General features: G+C 40.6%; 1 protein-coding gene across 1 annotated transcript in view; it reads left to right on the top strand.

Annotated features, from left to right (window-relative positions):
* EPG5 (ectopic P-granules autophagy protein 5 homolog) overlaps window positions 1-15516 on the top strand; it is a 109497-nt gene that overhangs the window by 25158 nt on the left and 68823 nt on the right. The window contains exons 11-16 of the mRNA XM_045459072.1: window positions 3436-3593; window positions 4730-4884; window positions 6999-7139; window positions 11856-12020; window positions 13399-13518; window positions 14169-14428. Of these exons, the coding sequence (XP_045315028.1) occupies window positions 3436-3593; window positions 4730-4884; window positions 6999-7139; window positions 11856-12020; window positions 13399-13518; window positions 14169-14428 (999 nt within the window). The remainder of the gene's footprint in view (window positions 1-3435; window positions 3594-4729; window positions 4885-6998; window positions 7140-11855; window positions 12021-13398; window positions 13519-14168; window positions 14429-15516) is intronic.

Below are 15516 nucleotides of genomic sequence, written 5' to 3'. Positions count from 1 at the left end.
TGACCTGAGCTGAAGTTGGGCGCTCAACCAACTGAGCCACCCAGGCGCCCCTGTAGTAGATGTCTTATGTAATGTCGAGGTGTATTTCATCTGCTTCTTATCTTGGGCAAATTCATGGGCTTTAGTGTCCTTATTTATAGTGGTGACTGAAATGCCCTTTCTTTAATGTTTCTTTCAATCTTAAAATAACCCAATTGTGATATCTCAGTTTTGCCACCCCTGAACTTTTGGGGTAGCCTAGAAGTTTCAAGTTTCAATTCAAGGTATGAATTCTGTTTCACACCCACTCAGTGCCTGAGTGAGGCAGAGTAGTGCACAGTGCAAATGATTTGCCAGTTTTATTGTTTCAGTTGTCCTACTTACTCTGAGGGTTTCAAGGTCTAGGATTCTTATGGGTCCTGGTCCCCTGTCCTGTCTGTGTAAATGCCGGCTTCTGATCATATTGTCTTCTATTGCTGCTTATAGCCCGGGTTACACTTGAGGGTACCTCCTGCACTGTCTTCCCTGAGCTTATGGCCAAGGGTAGGAGCAAGTTCTGCTAACAGCCCTGTGCCCTCTGCTGGGAGAGGTTTGCTGGCCTCCAGCTTCACTCAGTTAACTGCCAGCTCTTCCCCACCTTTGCCTTCTTCTGAGCTATGCTCCCTCTTGCCATGGGTCTCTTAGCTTCAGCCCCGTATTTATTGCATGTTGTGGAGGGGGTTTGAGTCTTGGCTATTTACTGTCACCTTGGGCAAGTCACCTAGTGTTCGTGTCCTCACTTTCTTCATTTGTAAAATGGAGAGGATGATGCTACCTGTTGTGTTGACCTCATGGACATGTTACCAGGATGAAATGCAGTAATGTATGGAAATACTTTGTAAACCCCGAAGGACTTTTTAGGTGGTAAGTGGTGGTGGTTCTTTTGTGGTTTTAGATGAAGAATAGGATAAGTGCTCGCTTAGAGAAATATCAGAATTCCTTGACTAAGTCTTAAGCACTTGTAGGCACTCAGAAGGCATGGATCTAAGATAAATAGAATTTGGGCTTAGAAATTTATCTTTAGGTTATTCGTCATACATTCTGTGTTATCCATAAATTCGCTTGTCTCATGGGGTACACCAGATCCTGTGCAGAACCCGGCCAGGGGATCAGGAATAGCCTCCCATCTCTGCTCTCATCACTTATCCTTGCACCTGCTTAGCTGAGATGGAAAGTTCTCGCCATAGCTACTAGCTCTTAGATTTTGAGCTGTGAACTGTCCTCTAGTATTATATCTGTAATTCACAAAGATGATCATTTTAAACTTTAAAATATTGAGAACTGTTACTCTTGAGTATAATTTATTTTAGGAAAGAAATTATACGAGAATCAGATATTTAAAGCCATGATACTTAAATTTATTTGGCACTCCAATAGAAATTTCTGATGTGGTTATCCCCCAAAACAAACCCAAAAGATAGCCAAAGCCTAAGCCACTTACTGCATATCTGCCATGTGGGGAATTTTGTAGCCTGAAATACAGAGTTCTATGATGACTTTTTAAAAAAAAATTTTTTTTTAATGTTTATTTAATTTTGAGAGAGAGAGGGAGACAGAGCGTGAGTAGGAGAGGGGCAGAAAGAGAGAGGAAGACACAGAATCCGAAGCAGGCTCTGGGCCCCAAGCTGTCAGCACAGAGCCCGACACGGGGCTCGAACCCACGAACCGTGAGATCATGACCTGAGCTGAAGTCGGATGCTTTGCCAACTGAGCCATCCAGGCGCCCCCTGTGATGACTTTTAAGGCCTCTGCAGTTTTCTCTCATTGTTTTGGGATAAGTTATACAAGAGTGTCAGGTCCTGTGTGAGGTGTTAGGATATTATTTAATTTTTTTTTTTAATGTTTATTTTTTAGAGAGAGAGAGAGAGAGACAGAGACAGAGACAAAGAACAAGCAGGGGAGGGGCAGAGGGAGAGGGAGACACAGAATCGGAAGCAGGCTCCAGGCTCTGAGCTGCCAGCACAGAGCCTGATGCGGGGCTCGAACTCAGAGACTGAGAGATCATGACCTGAGCTGAAGTCGGCCGCTTAACCGACTGAGCCACCCATGCGTCCCTCGGATAATTATATAATAAGACAGAAGCTTAGCTCACCTGAAGTTATGGTTTCTTCAACCTTTGCTCAAGAGTCTAGCTGTTGCTTTTCAAATCTAGGTCAGTAGTGGTTTGGGTATAGATGTGGGTCAGGCATGCACTATTTAGTACCTTTTTCTTGTTCTCTTAATAAGCCTTGTTTGTAATTGGACAACTTGTAGTTTTGCCCAAAATAAAGCAACCGTTTTGAGTGCCTCCCTGTTTTTTCCAAGATTTCTTTGGTATAAAATTCACACCACAAAGTTTTAATTGCATTTAAAGGTGCTATTGAGTGCTGATTGTTTTCAAGATACTGGCTTAGGTAGTGGATAATTAAAATACAAGACTCTAGGTTACATGGTGGTTTATTCAAAGATGAGCAAAACCTGGTTTCTGCTTTCAAATTGTCATGGTTTGTATGTGTACGTAAATTACAGTAACTTGAGGCATTTCTCGCTGTGTGGTTTGAGGAGCACTTGAGTCTGAGTCACCTGCGGTGACTCTAGAATGTGCAAATTCTTGGGCCCCAACTGTGATCTACAAAATCAGGATCCTATAGGCAGGCCTTGCAATCTGCATTTTCCACTTTGTGGCTTTTTCTGCCCACTCCAGTGTGAGAACCACTGATAAAGGGTATGATGTTGCCAAAGTCAGGCGTGGACCAAATTCTGTGATAGTGCTGAGGAGGAAATCAGAGGAGGGCTTCACAAATGGATTGGTAGCTGCTTGCAGGTAATAGGTTCTTGCCAGGCTTGTCCACGAATGGTCTGAACACAGCGAGGGCTCTGGTTAGAAACATGGGTCTGAGCTGTAAGCGCAGGCCTTTGAATGTGGGGCTTGAAGGGTTTGAATTTCATTCAGTGATGAGTGGGGAGTCACAGGAGGGCTTTTGGTTCTCCTCCCACCCATGGCACACGTGTCTGTGTGTACCCACATACCTGTACTTAAGCTCACACACGTATATCCACATCTAAGCAACCTGTCATCTAGGTCTTATTAAGATCTTTGGTTTAAAACACAGTTCTGCCTCTTACTACCCCTTCTGTGCCTTGGTGACCTTATGTGTAAATTGGGGATATTGTCAGTGATAGTTCTTGCCCGGGTCTTGTGAGGATGGAGTGAGATGATGTAGGGTGATTAGAACAGTACCTGGCACAGAGTAAGTGCTTTGTGAGCATTGCTGTCATTGCTATCCATCCTTGAGGTGTGGGTGACCGAAGCATGTTAGCGAAATTGCTGTGCTGTGATTTAAGAATTTGTTTTTTCTACCAGAGCAGGTCTGCCTGCTTTCTCAGTGTGTTGAGGATGACTGATGGACGAAATTATTCCTACTCTTTAAAATGCAGACTTGGCATTTGGCTGTTTATGTCAGAGATGCCCTTTGGGACGCTGTCCGTCCAGATGCTCTGGAAGCTCTTCTACCTCATGCACCAGGTGGAGAGTGGGAATCTGGAGAAGCTCTGCATCAGTCTCCCGCCTGCGGAGTGCAAGAGGCAGCTCCAAGGTACGGCCGGGCCCCAGCAGGCAGCGGAGGTCTTTCCTACCTGTGTGCCTTTCTCGTCGTGGCTTTATTCTTTTTATCTTGTAGAAGGACTAAGAGTATTTTACTGTGTGTACTCATAAGTAAAAATTTTGAAATTTGAAAGACGGCTGTATTGTTTTGACATAGTAGAATGGTAATTCCAATTTTCATTATTCTTGAAATGCTCTGGGTGGTAACTTGATATGATCCCAGTTTGGGGAGGGGAAATGAAAATTGGGTTGTGAATGCCCCCAGGGAGTTATTTTGAAAATACAGGGCATTTGATAGACTGCTTTTGATTTCTCAAAGGTGTAAACACGTGGAAAGAATTGTAGGGTTATTGCCTTCTTCCCATGAAAATTCCATCAGGGGAATACATTTTTTAAACAGTCTCTCTCTCTCTCTCTCTCTCTCTCTCTCTCTCTCTTTTAAAAATCTTTCCTCTATACCTTTTCTTTGTGGCATTCAGTCTTCTGTCATGGATCTCAGAGCTGTTTGTCAGTAGTGCTCCCTAGTGACAAAATGTAATATTGCTTCCACTGCATCCTCTGAGGAGTTGGTAAAACAGATCGTATACTGTTTATCACATTTACCAGTATTGCAGTCATGGTTATGACTCACTTCTTGCCCAAGATTTTCATTTATAAGGAAATCTCTTTCGTTTGGGATGCGTGCTGTGTTTGTGCAGGGCGCTTTGCTAGTCTTAGCCGTTTTCATTAGTCACATGGTTCATTGGCTGACAGTTACTGAGTAGTTTCACGTGTGCCTTTGAAAATGTCACACCTAGTGACGGTAGTAGCGCTTTGCAGTTGACAGACCCTTTCACTAGTGACTGGTCACTAGTGTCATTTAATCTTTAACAGCTGTTTAAAGCAGATGAAGAAACTGAGAATTGGAGATGTTAATGTCATCTCTGAGGCTACATTATATATAGAGTTGGAATTTCATCTGGTCTCCGGCTTTTTCCCGATGCCTGTAGATATCTATGCTGGAACAGAGACTTTTAAATATTTCTATATATCTTTTAATTTTATATCTTCTTTCTCTCTGGAAGAGTAATTAAACATGGTCTATGTTCATTCTTCACCCATTTTAATTTTCTTGCCATGAACTTGCAGACCCAGAACATTTTGTGAACTTTGAGAAGTGTCTTTCTTCCATGAATAGCTCAGAAGAGATTTGCCTTCTAACGACATTTGCTCAGATGGCTCAGGCCAGAAGAACCAATGTGGATGAAGACTTCATAAAAATTATTGTTCTGGAGATATATGAGGTTAGAATATTAAGTTTTAGAAATCAGCTAAAAAATGCTTTTTTTTGGATTGTCCATGTGTTGATTCTTTGGGGATTGCTTTAAAAAAAATTTTTTTTTAACATCTATTTATTATTGAGAGACAGAGACACGGCATGAACATGGGAGGGGCAGAGAGAGAGGGAGACACAGAATCTGAAGCAGGCTCCGGGCTCCAAGCTGTCTGCACAGAGCCTGACGTGGGGCTCAAACTCACCAACCAGGAGATTATGACCTGAGCCTAAGTTGGATGCCTAACCGACTGAGCCACCCAGGCACCCCCTCTTTGGGGATTGCTTTAAAAAAAGTGACTAACTTGTATTGTCTGTACTTATGGAAAGAGATAGAGAATTAAAGGATTATCGTTTTGCTCTAAGGAATGTTGAAAATATGAATCATACTCATTCTATTTCCCCCTACTGTCTCTTGACATCTGATACATGAGTTTCGGTGAGGAATAGGCATTCTGGCACAGCCTGACACTTGTGGTTTTAACAGTCTGTTGTCCCTCTACCCTGTGTCAGTGCCAATTACGCATAAGCCTGGCTTCCAATCCAATTTAAATGAGATGGTGGAAAGGATACTGATGCTACAGCCAGAAGACCTGGGTTTGTTTGAACTCTGTTAATAATTGCTCATCTCACAGCAGGAAAGACACCTCATCACTCTGTGTTCAGCTGCTTCATCTATAAGATGACAGGCTGGGATGAGATCCTTCACTGAGTCATCCCTAATGGAGGAAGAGAGTAGACTTTGGACCCCTGAGTATCTAGAGACGGAACCCAAAGTGGTTATCAAGATTTTTATTAGAGTTTTGTGAATTTTAAAAGATGTATATTTTCAATTTAGGTTGTCATGTATCTGTTTATCTTCATTAAAAAATATCTCTTCCAAACTATTCGAGTACACTTAAGTAAAATTATGTTTGAAGAAGATTCTCTGAGTTTAACACCTTCTCCGAAGTATCCTGGTTTAAGAATGAATGAACTGGCTGATCCAAAGTTCTTTTCCAGGGTCCAGCACTAGGCTATTCCTATACTTACTTGTGAGGTTAAGGTCTAAATGGGTCTGGAATTCCAGACTATTTTCATGGTATGAGAATATCGTGGGTGTGGCGGGAAGGTCTGTTCTCACATATAGTAAGTGGCATTCTTAGGGTCTGTTGTGCTAACCCTAGCACTTATGCTCTTGAATGTTTCAAGGGTTTGGCCAGTACTCACAGTAAAAATTACACTGTGTATTACATTCTGCTTTTGTATGCCTGTGTGTGTGTGTGTGTGTGTGTGTGTATGTGTGAAACTGAAGCAATACTTAATGCTACTGAGATGCACCCTCACAATTTTCTATTCTATTCTGTTATTTTTCTGTTCTATTCCACTGTATTTTTTAAAAAAAGAAATGTGCTTGCCATTGGCATCAGTGGATTATAACCTGTACTTTGGAATATGTTAAGAGGAGTTGATAAACATTGATATTTTAGAAGCTCTTGTAGTTGGGGATTTTATTTTATAGCAGACAATAGGTATTTCTATGAAATGCATTCTGGTTTTCATCATTTTGGCAATTTTCTCAAATTTAGAAAGTTTTTTTTTTTTTCAACGTTTATTTATTTTTGGGACAGAGAGAGACAGAGCATGAACGGGGGAGGGGCAGAGAGAGAGGGAGACACAGAATCGGAAACAGGCTCCAGGCTCTGAGCCATCAGCCCAGAGCCCGACGCGGGGCTCGAACTCACGGACCGCGAGATCGTGACCTAGCTGAAGTCGGACGCTTAACCGACTGCGCCACCCAGGCGCCCCTCAAATTTAGAAAGTTTTTACACCAAAGGGATATAGCTACAGACAGGCTTTGGGATATACTTCCTGAACCCGGTGCTTGAAGTCATTACATAGGTGCCTTTCCCTCTCCTCCTGACTCAGCCTCAGGTAGACAGGTAGCTCTCTGTAGTTCTGACATCTTTTTGAACATGGCATGACCCAAGGCTCAGTGTGAGGCTCTTTCTCTTTTACTTGAAAACATCCTGCATTAAGGAACTGTGGTTTGACTGATAATTGATGGGTATTGAAAGTGCCATCTCCACCTCCTCCCACTTTTAGGTATCTTATGTCACCCTGTCCACCAGAGAGACTTTTTCAAAGGTTGGTCGAGAGCTCTTAGGGGCCATCACAGCTGTTCACCCTGAGATAATTTCTGTCCTTTTGGATAGAGTTCAAGACACCATTGACCAGGTTGGAATGGTAAGAGCACTTAATTTGTTTGTATGTTTTGCTTTTTTTGTTCTGTTATCCTGGAGTAATGGAGCAATGAGAAAAATAATCAGGTTGTTGGGGAATGACTGAGTGACGGGCGCAGCAGGATGAAGACAATGTAGTGTGTCCTGGGCCCTGCCATTCACCATGCCTGCTTGGGGTTAGCGGCTTCTTACAAAAAGCTGTGATTCTCTTTAATCTCCTCAAAGTGACTTTGTACCTCCCTCAATAACAGGTTTTTGTTATCTTTTCTTTTTTCTTTTTTCTCGTTTTGAGAGAGGGCTCACATGCACACATGCATGCATGGGAGAGGGGCAGAGGGAGAGGGAGAGTGAAAATCTTAAAGCAGGCTGCACACTCAGTGTGGAGCCCAACGCAGGGCTCGCTCTCATGACCCTGAGATCATGACCTGAACTGAAATCAAGAGTTGGGATGTTTAACCGGTCGACCGAGCCACCCAGATATCCCTCAATAACAGGCTTTTAAGTACAGTCTATATAGTTAATAACAGTTTGTATTTCAAAGTTTGTTTGGCTTTCGTAATTTTTATAGTTTATACTTGGAAGAAACAACTATGATTAAGAAAGAAGGCTCTGTTTACATAGGCCAAAAGCGAAAATAAAAGTGGTAATTTAAGTCAAACAAGACACATACAGTTTATTTCTGTCATTTGTCACAATCCCTTTTGTAGTCTGTTGATGTTAAAAACAGCTGGATTGTGACATAACTCACATACCATACAGTTCCCCTATTTAAAGCATGAAAGTTGGTGTGTTTGTTTTTTCACAGAGTTGTGTAGCCATCACCACTCTCAATTTTAGAACAGTTTGATCACCTCAAAAAGAAACCACATACCCTTTAGCTATCACACTCTGTCCCTCCATCCCCTCCAGCCATAAGCCACCACTAATCTACTTTCTGTCTCTATAAATTTGACTGTTCTGGACGTTTTGTATTAATGGAATCATACAATATGTGGTCTGTGAGCGGCTTCTTTTACTTAGCATAGTTTTTGGGTTCATCCACATTGTAGCATGAGTCAGCACTTCATGACTTTTAGTGGCCAAATATTCCATTGTGTGGATGTACCATTTAAAAAATTTTTAAAAAATATTTACTTATTTTTGAAGGAGAGAGAGACAGAGCATGAGTGGGGGAGGGGCAGAGAGAGAGGGAGACACAGAATCTGAAGCAGGCTCCAGGCTCCAAGCTGTCAGCACAGAGCCCGACATGGGGCTCCAGCTCACAAACTGTGAGATCATGACCTGAGCTGAAGTCGGATGCTCAACTGACTGAGCCACCCAGGCGCCCCTGGATGTACCATTTTAGAAAAACACACACTTACTGAAGATTTTCTTCGTCATCTGTAATACTGCTATAATGTGTAAGTTTTGCTAATGGCAGATAGTCCCACATTGTAACTTGAAGAGGAGCATTTAAAGTGATAGTATTTGCAGAGGCCCTTCATCTTGTAGTCACTGCATTGTCCCTGTAGGATGTATCACTGATAACTTTCATTGCTTCATTACATTCATAAGTGGGCAGATTCCGGGGAAAGATTGGTTTATGAGACACATTTTTCCTAAATGAAGAATAAATGATACGCTCTCCTTGGAAAAGTACATTGTACTTTTTTTTACATTAAAAAATTTAATTGTGGTAAATTATACACGACATAAAATATACCATCTTAACCCTTTTTAAATGTACGGTTCAGTGACATAAGTACATCCCCATTGTTTTGCTTGTTACCATTGCTGTCATCCAGCTACAGAACTCTTTCCATCTTGCAGAACTGGAGCTCTATACCTATTAATCAGTAAGCCTGCATTCCCTCCACCCTCCACCCTCCACCCTCCAGTCCCTGGTAACCAACATTCTACCTTCTCTCTGTCTAGAGTTTGGCTACTCTACGTACCTCATGTAAATAATCCACACAGTATTTGTCCTTTTGTGATTAGCCTATTTCATTTGACATATTGTCGTCGGTGTTCATGCATGTCGTAGCATGTGTCAGAATTTCCTTCTTTTTTAAGCCCGCATAATATTCTAGTGCATGTGTAGACCACATTTTGTTTATCTGTTCATCTGTTGCTGGACACTCAGATTGCTTCTCCCTTCTGGCTGTTGTGAATAATGCTGCTGTGAATGTGAGCGTACAGCTGTCTTTTTGAGGCCCTGCTCTCCATTCTTTTGGGTATATACCCAGAAGTAGAGTTGTTGGAACACAGGGTAATTCCATTTTTCATTTTTGAGGCAGCACCATAGTGTTTTCATAGTGGCAGTAGTACTTTTTCTTTTTAATAAAAGCATTGTATCCCACCACGATATGATATGATTTTATTGAGACGAAAGGGCTTTTATATTCAATATACGGGAGCATGTTTTTGGCTACTCCTTTTTGGGTGATTATCTAATGGAATGAGTTCTAAAGAAATACACAGTGGGTCGCAAGATTCTTCCGCTTTGGTTGAGCTCATCACCATTTTCTCTTAAGTGGCTGTCTGGTTTTGGCCACACTTGCATTTTACATTTAATTTAATTTAATTTTCCATATGGATGAATTTTATTTCATTTCATTTATTTATTTTTAATATAATTTATTGTCAAGTTGGCTAACATACACCCACTTACATTTTAAATTTGCTCATAATACTTCTAGTAAACTGGCCCAGAGGTATGCTTGACTTTAAGTATAAAAATTGGAAGCATAATGTTTTTTAGAGCATATCTTCTAAAAGGTGCCTCCATTCTCTGTTTATACCTGTAGTTCCTTAATGCTTTGTGAACTTGCTGACGTTTTTGGAGGAACTTGTTCAAACCTTCTGTGCCTTCAGATGAATATGATGGCTTTGAATATTTTTGCTGTTACCTTGGGATAATCAGGAATTAGAACTAGCCCCAGAGCCTAGGAATGATCTGTGGGCTCTAAACTGTCCTAGTTTTCAAACGTTGAACTGTTACTGCTTTCTGGAATAAAAGCCACTTGATCATCGTGTGTTATTCTTTGTATGTATCGATAGATTTATTTTGGTAATTTTTTTTTTAATTAAAAAAAAATTTTTTTTGGTGTTTATTTACTCTTAAAGGAGAGAGATAGAACATGAGTGGGGGAGGGGCAGAGAGAGAGGAAGACACAGAATCAGAAGCAGGCTCCAAGGCTCTGAGCTGTCAGCACAGAGCCTGATACGGGGCTTGAACTCACAGACTGCGAGATCATGACCTGAGCCAAAGTCGGACACTTAGCTGACTGAGCCACCCCGGCACCCCAGGAAAGGCTTCTTTAAAATTCATTCTTTCTACTGTTCTTTCCCATTTTGTTTTGCCTCTCATTGGGAGCAGTGCAGGAACCTGAAAAGTACTAGTATGCATGTTCTAGATTTGTGTTGTCCAATATAGTAGCCACTAGGTACGTGCAACTGTAGAGTCCTTGAAAGGTGGCTAGTCCAAATTGAGATGTATTGTAAGTGTAAAGTACTCACTGGGTTTCAAAGATTTAGTGTGAACATAAAGTATGTAGAGTATCTCAATAGTTTTGTATAATGATCACATGTTGATAATGTATTGGGCATGTTAGATTAAATGAAATATATTAATTTCACTTGTTTTACTTTTAAAATATGTGGCTAGCAGAAAAATTAAAATTATGTATGTGGCTTACATTGTATTTCCATTGGATAGCACTGTTCTAGACAATATAAAATGAATTGCTCTTCTGATCAGTCTCCCTTAAAGCAAACTATTGAGTGACCCCAGATTTATCTTAATTTGCACACATCGATAGGTTATTCAAAAAGTGATGCTATAGACTTGTTGTAAACAGGATTTTAAAAACTTTTTATTATAGAATCTGTCAAATATATATAAAAGGGAGAATAGGAAATGAATCCCTGTGTACCCATCATCTACTTTCAACAGTTACCAACTCTTGGTTAATCTTATTTCATTTTTACCTCTGTTCACTCCTTGTCCCTCCTCCCCAGATTGCTTGGGAGCTAACAGAAATATCTTCTTAGATGCCAGAAAAGAAATAATAATTTTTTTACTGAAGTGTAGTTGACGTGCAATATCATATTCATTTCAAGTGTACAACATAGTGATTTGGCGATGATATACTTTACTAAATGCTTACCACAATAAGTGTAGGTACCATCTGTCACTGTACAAAGTTACTACAGTGTCACTGACTGTAATTACTATACTGTACTTCTCATCGCTGTGATTTATTTATTTTATAACTGGAAGTTTGTACCAGTTTTACACTTTTAATCTCCTTTACCTTTTTCACCCATCCCCCTACTATCCTCCCCTCTTCTGTTCTGACAACTACCAGTTTTTTGTTTATTTAAATAATTATTTAAAGCGCTAAATCTTTTTGTAAAATGAATGACTGTTCCTCGTTTATTATGGCTTTAAATTTGGGTCTTGGTATGGTGGTTTTATTAAATGGAAGTATACCAAATTATACGTAATAAAAGATTGACCTTTACACAGGGTAGCAAAATGTGCTTTTGCTGTATCATTGGTTTTAATATTTATTTCTTTTGGTTGTCCATGATGTCCATTTCATTTGTCTAAAAATCAAACAAAACTCCACTTCCTTTTGGAAAAAAAATTTTGCAGGCAGTTTAATAATATATTGTAGTAATTCAGGATTGTTCCTTAAGCTTTGATCTTAATTACCATCATTTTCTTTTAAATAAGGTTTCTTTATACTTGTTTAAAGAACTGCCTCTGTATCTCTGGCGACCTTCTGCCTCTGAGATAGCCGTGATTCGGGACTGGTTATTGAATTATAACCTGACAATGGTGAAGAATAAGTTGGCCTGTGTTATTCTAGAAGGACTGAATTGGGGATTTGGTGAACAGGTATGTGTATCAAAACCACTCTCTAGATACTGGAGGTTCTACACATCAATTTTAGAGAAACATTTCCTCAAAACATAAACATTTCTCAGTACTCAGTGTTGGTAGTTTTTATTAATCATAGTTTATTAATGTTATTATTAATAGTTTTTAGTATTAAGAGTTTGCTATGTATCATGTCTCTAAAGATGCCACGTCCATGATTTTGACCATTAAAACTTTCCTTCCTCTTTACTCTAGGCCTTATGTGTTAGTTCCTAGGTCAAAATGTTTCAACATTTTAAAGGGAAAATGGGAGAGAACTCAGCCCTCTCTAACAGTCTGCCAGCTTTTTTTCTGAACAAATCATTTGGTTGTCATAGCCATCTTGTGTGTTTTGCACGAACTTGACCCCGTTGTACAGATGAGAAAACTGGAGCCAGGGAGCTTTTCTTCCAGAGTGTCCCTGACCACCTGGGTCTGCCCATGGGTTCATCCGGGGCTTCCCCCACTCCATGTGAGAGCTGTAGACCCCTCTTTTCCATCCTCGTGTTCTCTGACTTGTGAATAGAAGCCCCTAGTCCTCCCTCTCCTAGCAGGCTGCATGAACTTCCCTATGAGAGTCTTCATGATCCTTCGTTAGAGGATTCGTGAGAGGATTAGGGATATATTTCTTTATTTCTTTTTTTTTATTGTTTATTTGTTATTTATTTTTGAGAGAGAGTGCACAAACTGGGGAGGGGCAGAGAGCGGGAGAGAGAGAATCCCAAGCAGGCTCCTTGCTGTCCCTGTGGATCCCGACACGGGGCTCCATCTCACAAACTGTGAGGTCATGACCTGAGCCAAAATCAAGAGTTGGATGCTTAACCAGCTGAGCCACTCAGGTGCCCCAGGAATGTGTTTCTTCAGGTTGCAAAGGAAGATTGGATGGGAAATTCTATAGGCAACTTCAGGCTCCTAAAGGAATATTTTATTTGTGTTGTTGAGTATCTTCTATATTTTCACTGATGAGAAAATGAGGAAAGGGGATATAGACTTAATTTGTTAAGTATCTTTTTGTTTAATAATAAACAAACATCTTCCCGGTTTGTGGCAGTGCCCTTAAACTTGTGACCTAAAGTCTTCATGGAGCTTCTAGGGTAGGAGTGGGGGAGTTACATTCAAAGATACCTTTTATATGAGGGTCCGGGATGACTCATACTATTTAAGTACAACGTAATGGTTCTTTAAGATTTCCATGTTTTTTCCTGTTGTCATTTTATAACTTCATTGTTAGGTGATGTAATTTTTGGAAAGTTGAGGATCCAAGATCCTTTTTTTACTATTCTTCCTAGTCCTTTTGTTCAAAGGTATGTTAAAAAAATCAAGATGGCATGTTTATGATGATTTTTCTCTTTAAAAGGGTACCCTTCATCTGGATCAAGCAGTCCATGCTGAAGTGGCTTTAATGATTCTTGAAGCGTACCAGAAATACCTTGCACAGAAGCCGTATGCTGGGCTTCTTTCTGAAAGTATGAAGCAGGTATTTCCTTCTCTTATATATTGAGAATATCTTTATTATAAATGATTTGGGTGGATATAGCTACAGTATTTACCCTTAGGTTGCCTAAGAACATTTCTGGCAACTTAAGATACTGAAATTGAATTCTGTGGTTGGATGAAGATTTTTTTCTTTGAGAAGTGGCCTACATGTGACCATTTTAATACTGTGGCATTTGACTTGACCTGGAGCTGGCGTGTCCTGGCTCCGGAGAGCTGAATGTTAAATTTTCGGGAACTTTGCAAACTAGATTGTTGACCTGTTGGTAGTTTGAAACTGACCATGGTGGGAGTTTTCACACTGACAAAATTGACAAACCCTGTAAAGGATCTCCCACACTCCAACTGGTTGTTAAAACTTATTTATCATCACCCCATGAGTTGTGCACCAACTTTTGTATTATTACTCCTTTGCTTGTGCTGACTCAGATCAGACGCACAAAGAGACTAGTGAGTAAGCAGAAGTGGTCAGTTGTCAGAAATTGCTGTAATTGAGTGCTGCAAACTGAGCACTGGTAAGTAGTGTGTCCTCTCTTTTGAGGACGTTGCTGATCACAAAAGCAAATGGGCGGGTGAGCTTACTGATTTAATTTGTATGTGACTAATGTGGTTTAAAATAAATAATTGTTTTAGGTTTCATATTTGGCCAGTATTGTTCGATATGGAGAGACACCTGAGACCTCATTTAACCAGTGGGCCTGGAACTTGATCTTGAGGTTAAAACTGCACAAAAATGATTATGGAATACAGCAGAATTGTCCAACTGTTCCCTTCTCCAGCACTGTGCCTGACATGACAGAGTCACCCACGTTTCATCCTCTCTTGAAGGCTGTTAAGGCGGGCATGCCCATCGGCTGTTATCTGGCCTTAGCTATGACGGCTGTGGGCCACAGGTACAGTGTTTGGGCTGAACCCCTAGGGTTGCTGAACCTTGTAGTCAGTGATTCTGGATTTCATTTTTCACATCCCAAGGTCTGAGGCCTCCATCAAACCTATCTAAGGGCAATCAGGACCAAATTATAAGCCTTATTAATGGCTTATGTAGGGGAAATGCTGCCCAAATTCATATAAGACACATTTGTACCAGAAAATCATCTCATACATTACGGAGAGAGTATACCTGTCACCCAGAGGCGAATGTTCATGTTAGCGCTAGATGTTTTGTCTTCCTTGGAATAGTGACAATATAAAAATAATTCGTCATCTCTACTGAATTTTGTTTAAAGTGATGGCAGCCCAACTTCGGCTTCTCAGTTAGAGGGCTAAACCTGCCCAGGGGAATGAAATGCCTGCTCAGGTCACGTGCTTCTCTGGTATGAGCCTAGAGCGATCTCTGTCTCTTCTACACTGAGTGGTAGTTTTCTGTTCAGTCTTCTCAGGGATCATGTGTGAGGTCCTAACCTCAGGAGCCGTGGTTGTCTTGTGTTACCATTTTATCCCAGTGCTGAAGGCTATAGCTGGTGCAATAAGTAACTGGTGCAGTAAGTAAATGAATGAATTCTTAGTTGGTTAAAAATCCTTTTTTTCCCCCCAGAGATCATTTTCCTACAGTGTATTAATTTTTTTTAGCCTCTTTTTTTCTAAAATTTCTTTCACCTCCATGCTTTCTGGTTCTTTCATTTTAGACTCACTGTAATACCTTTTTAGTATCCCAATTTCAACATCTTGTTCCACATTACATATATTTTCAGTAGGATGCCAGTTGTGCTATTAGCTTTTTATGTTCAGCCTTGTGCCAAGAAGTGGGAGAGAGACAGGATTGTTAGTGGCCTTCAGGCTGTTGACAGTTTAGTGGAGATGGTGGATGGAATCAATTGGCAGCACTAAAGACATGACCGTGGGCTGGATGAGAGGTGTAGAGCAGTGCTTCTCCGTTCTTGCTGCTCTTCAGAGTCACGTTTGGAGTGATTCTAAAGCTCCCTGTGCAGAGAAGAGTGTGAGAGTCCTGATCTAATTAGTCTGGGGCCGTTCTCCAGATTAT

This window comes from Leopardus geoffroyi, chromosome D3 (genome assembly GCF_018350155.1).
Source record: "Leopardus geoffroyi isolate Oge1 chromosome D3, O.geoffroyi_Oge1_pat1.0, whole genome shotgun sequence".
NCBI classification, from domain to species: domain Eukaryota; kingdom Metazoa; phylum Chordata; class Mammalia; order Carnivora; family Felidae; genus Leopardus; species Leopardus geoffroyi.
Note: the sequence above shows the minus strand (reverse complement) of the source record. Positions and strands in the feature narration are given on the sequence as shown.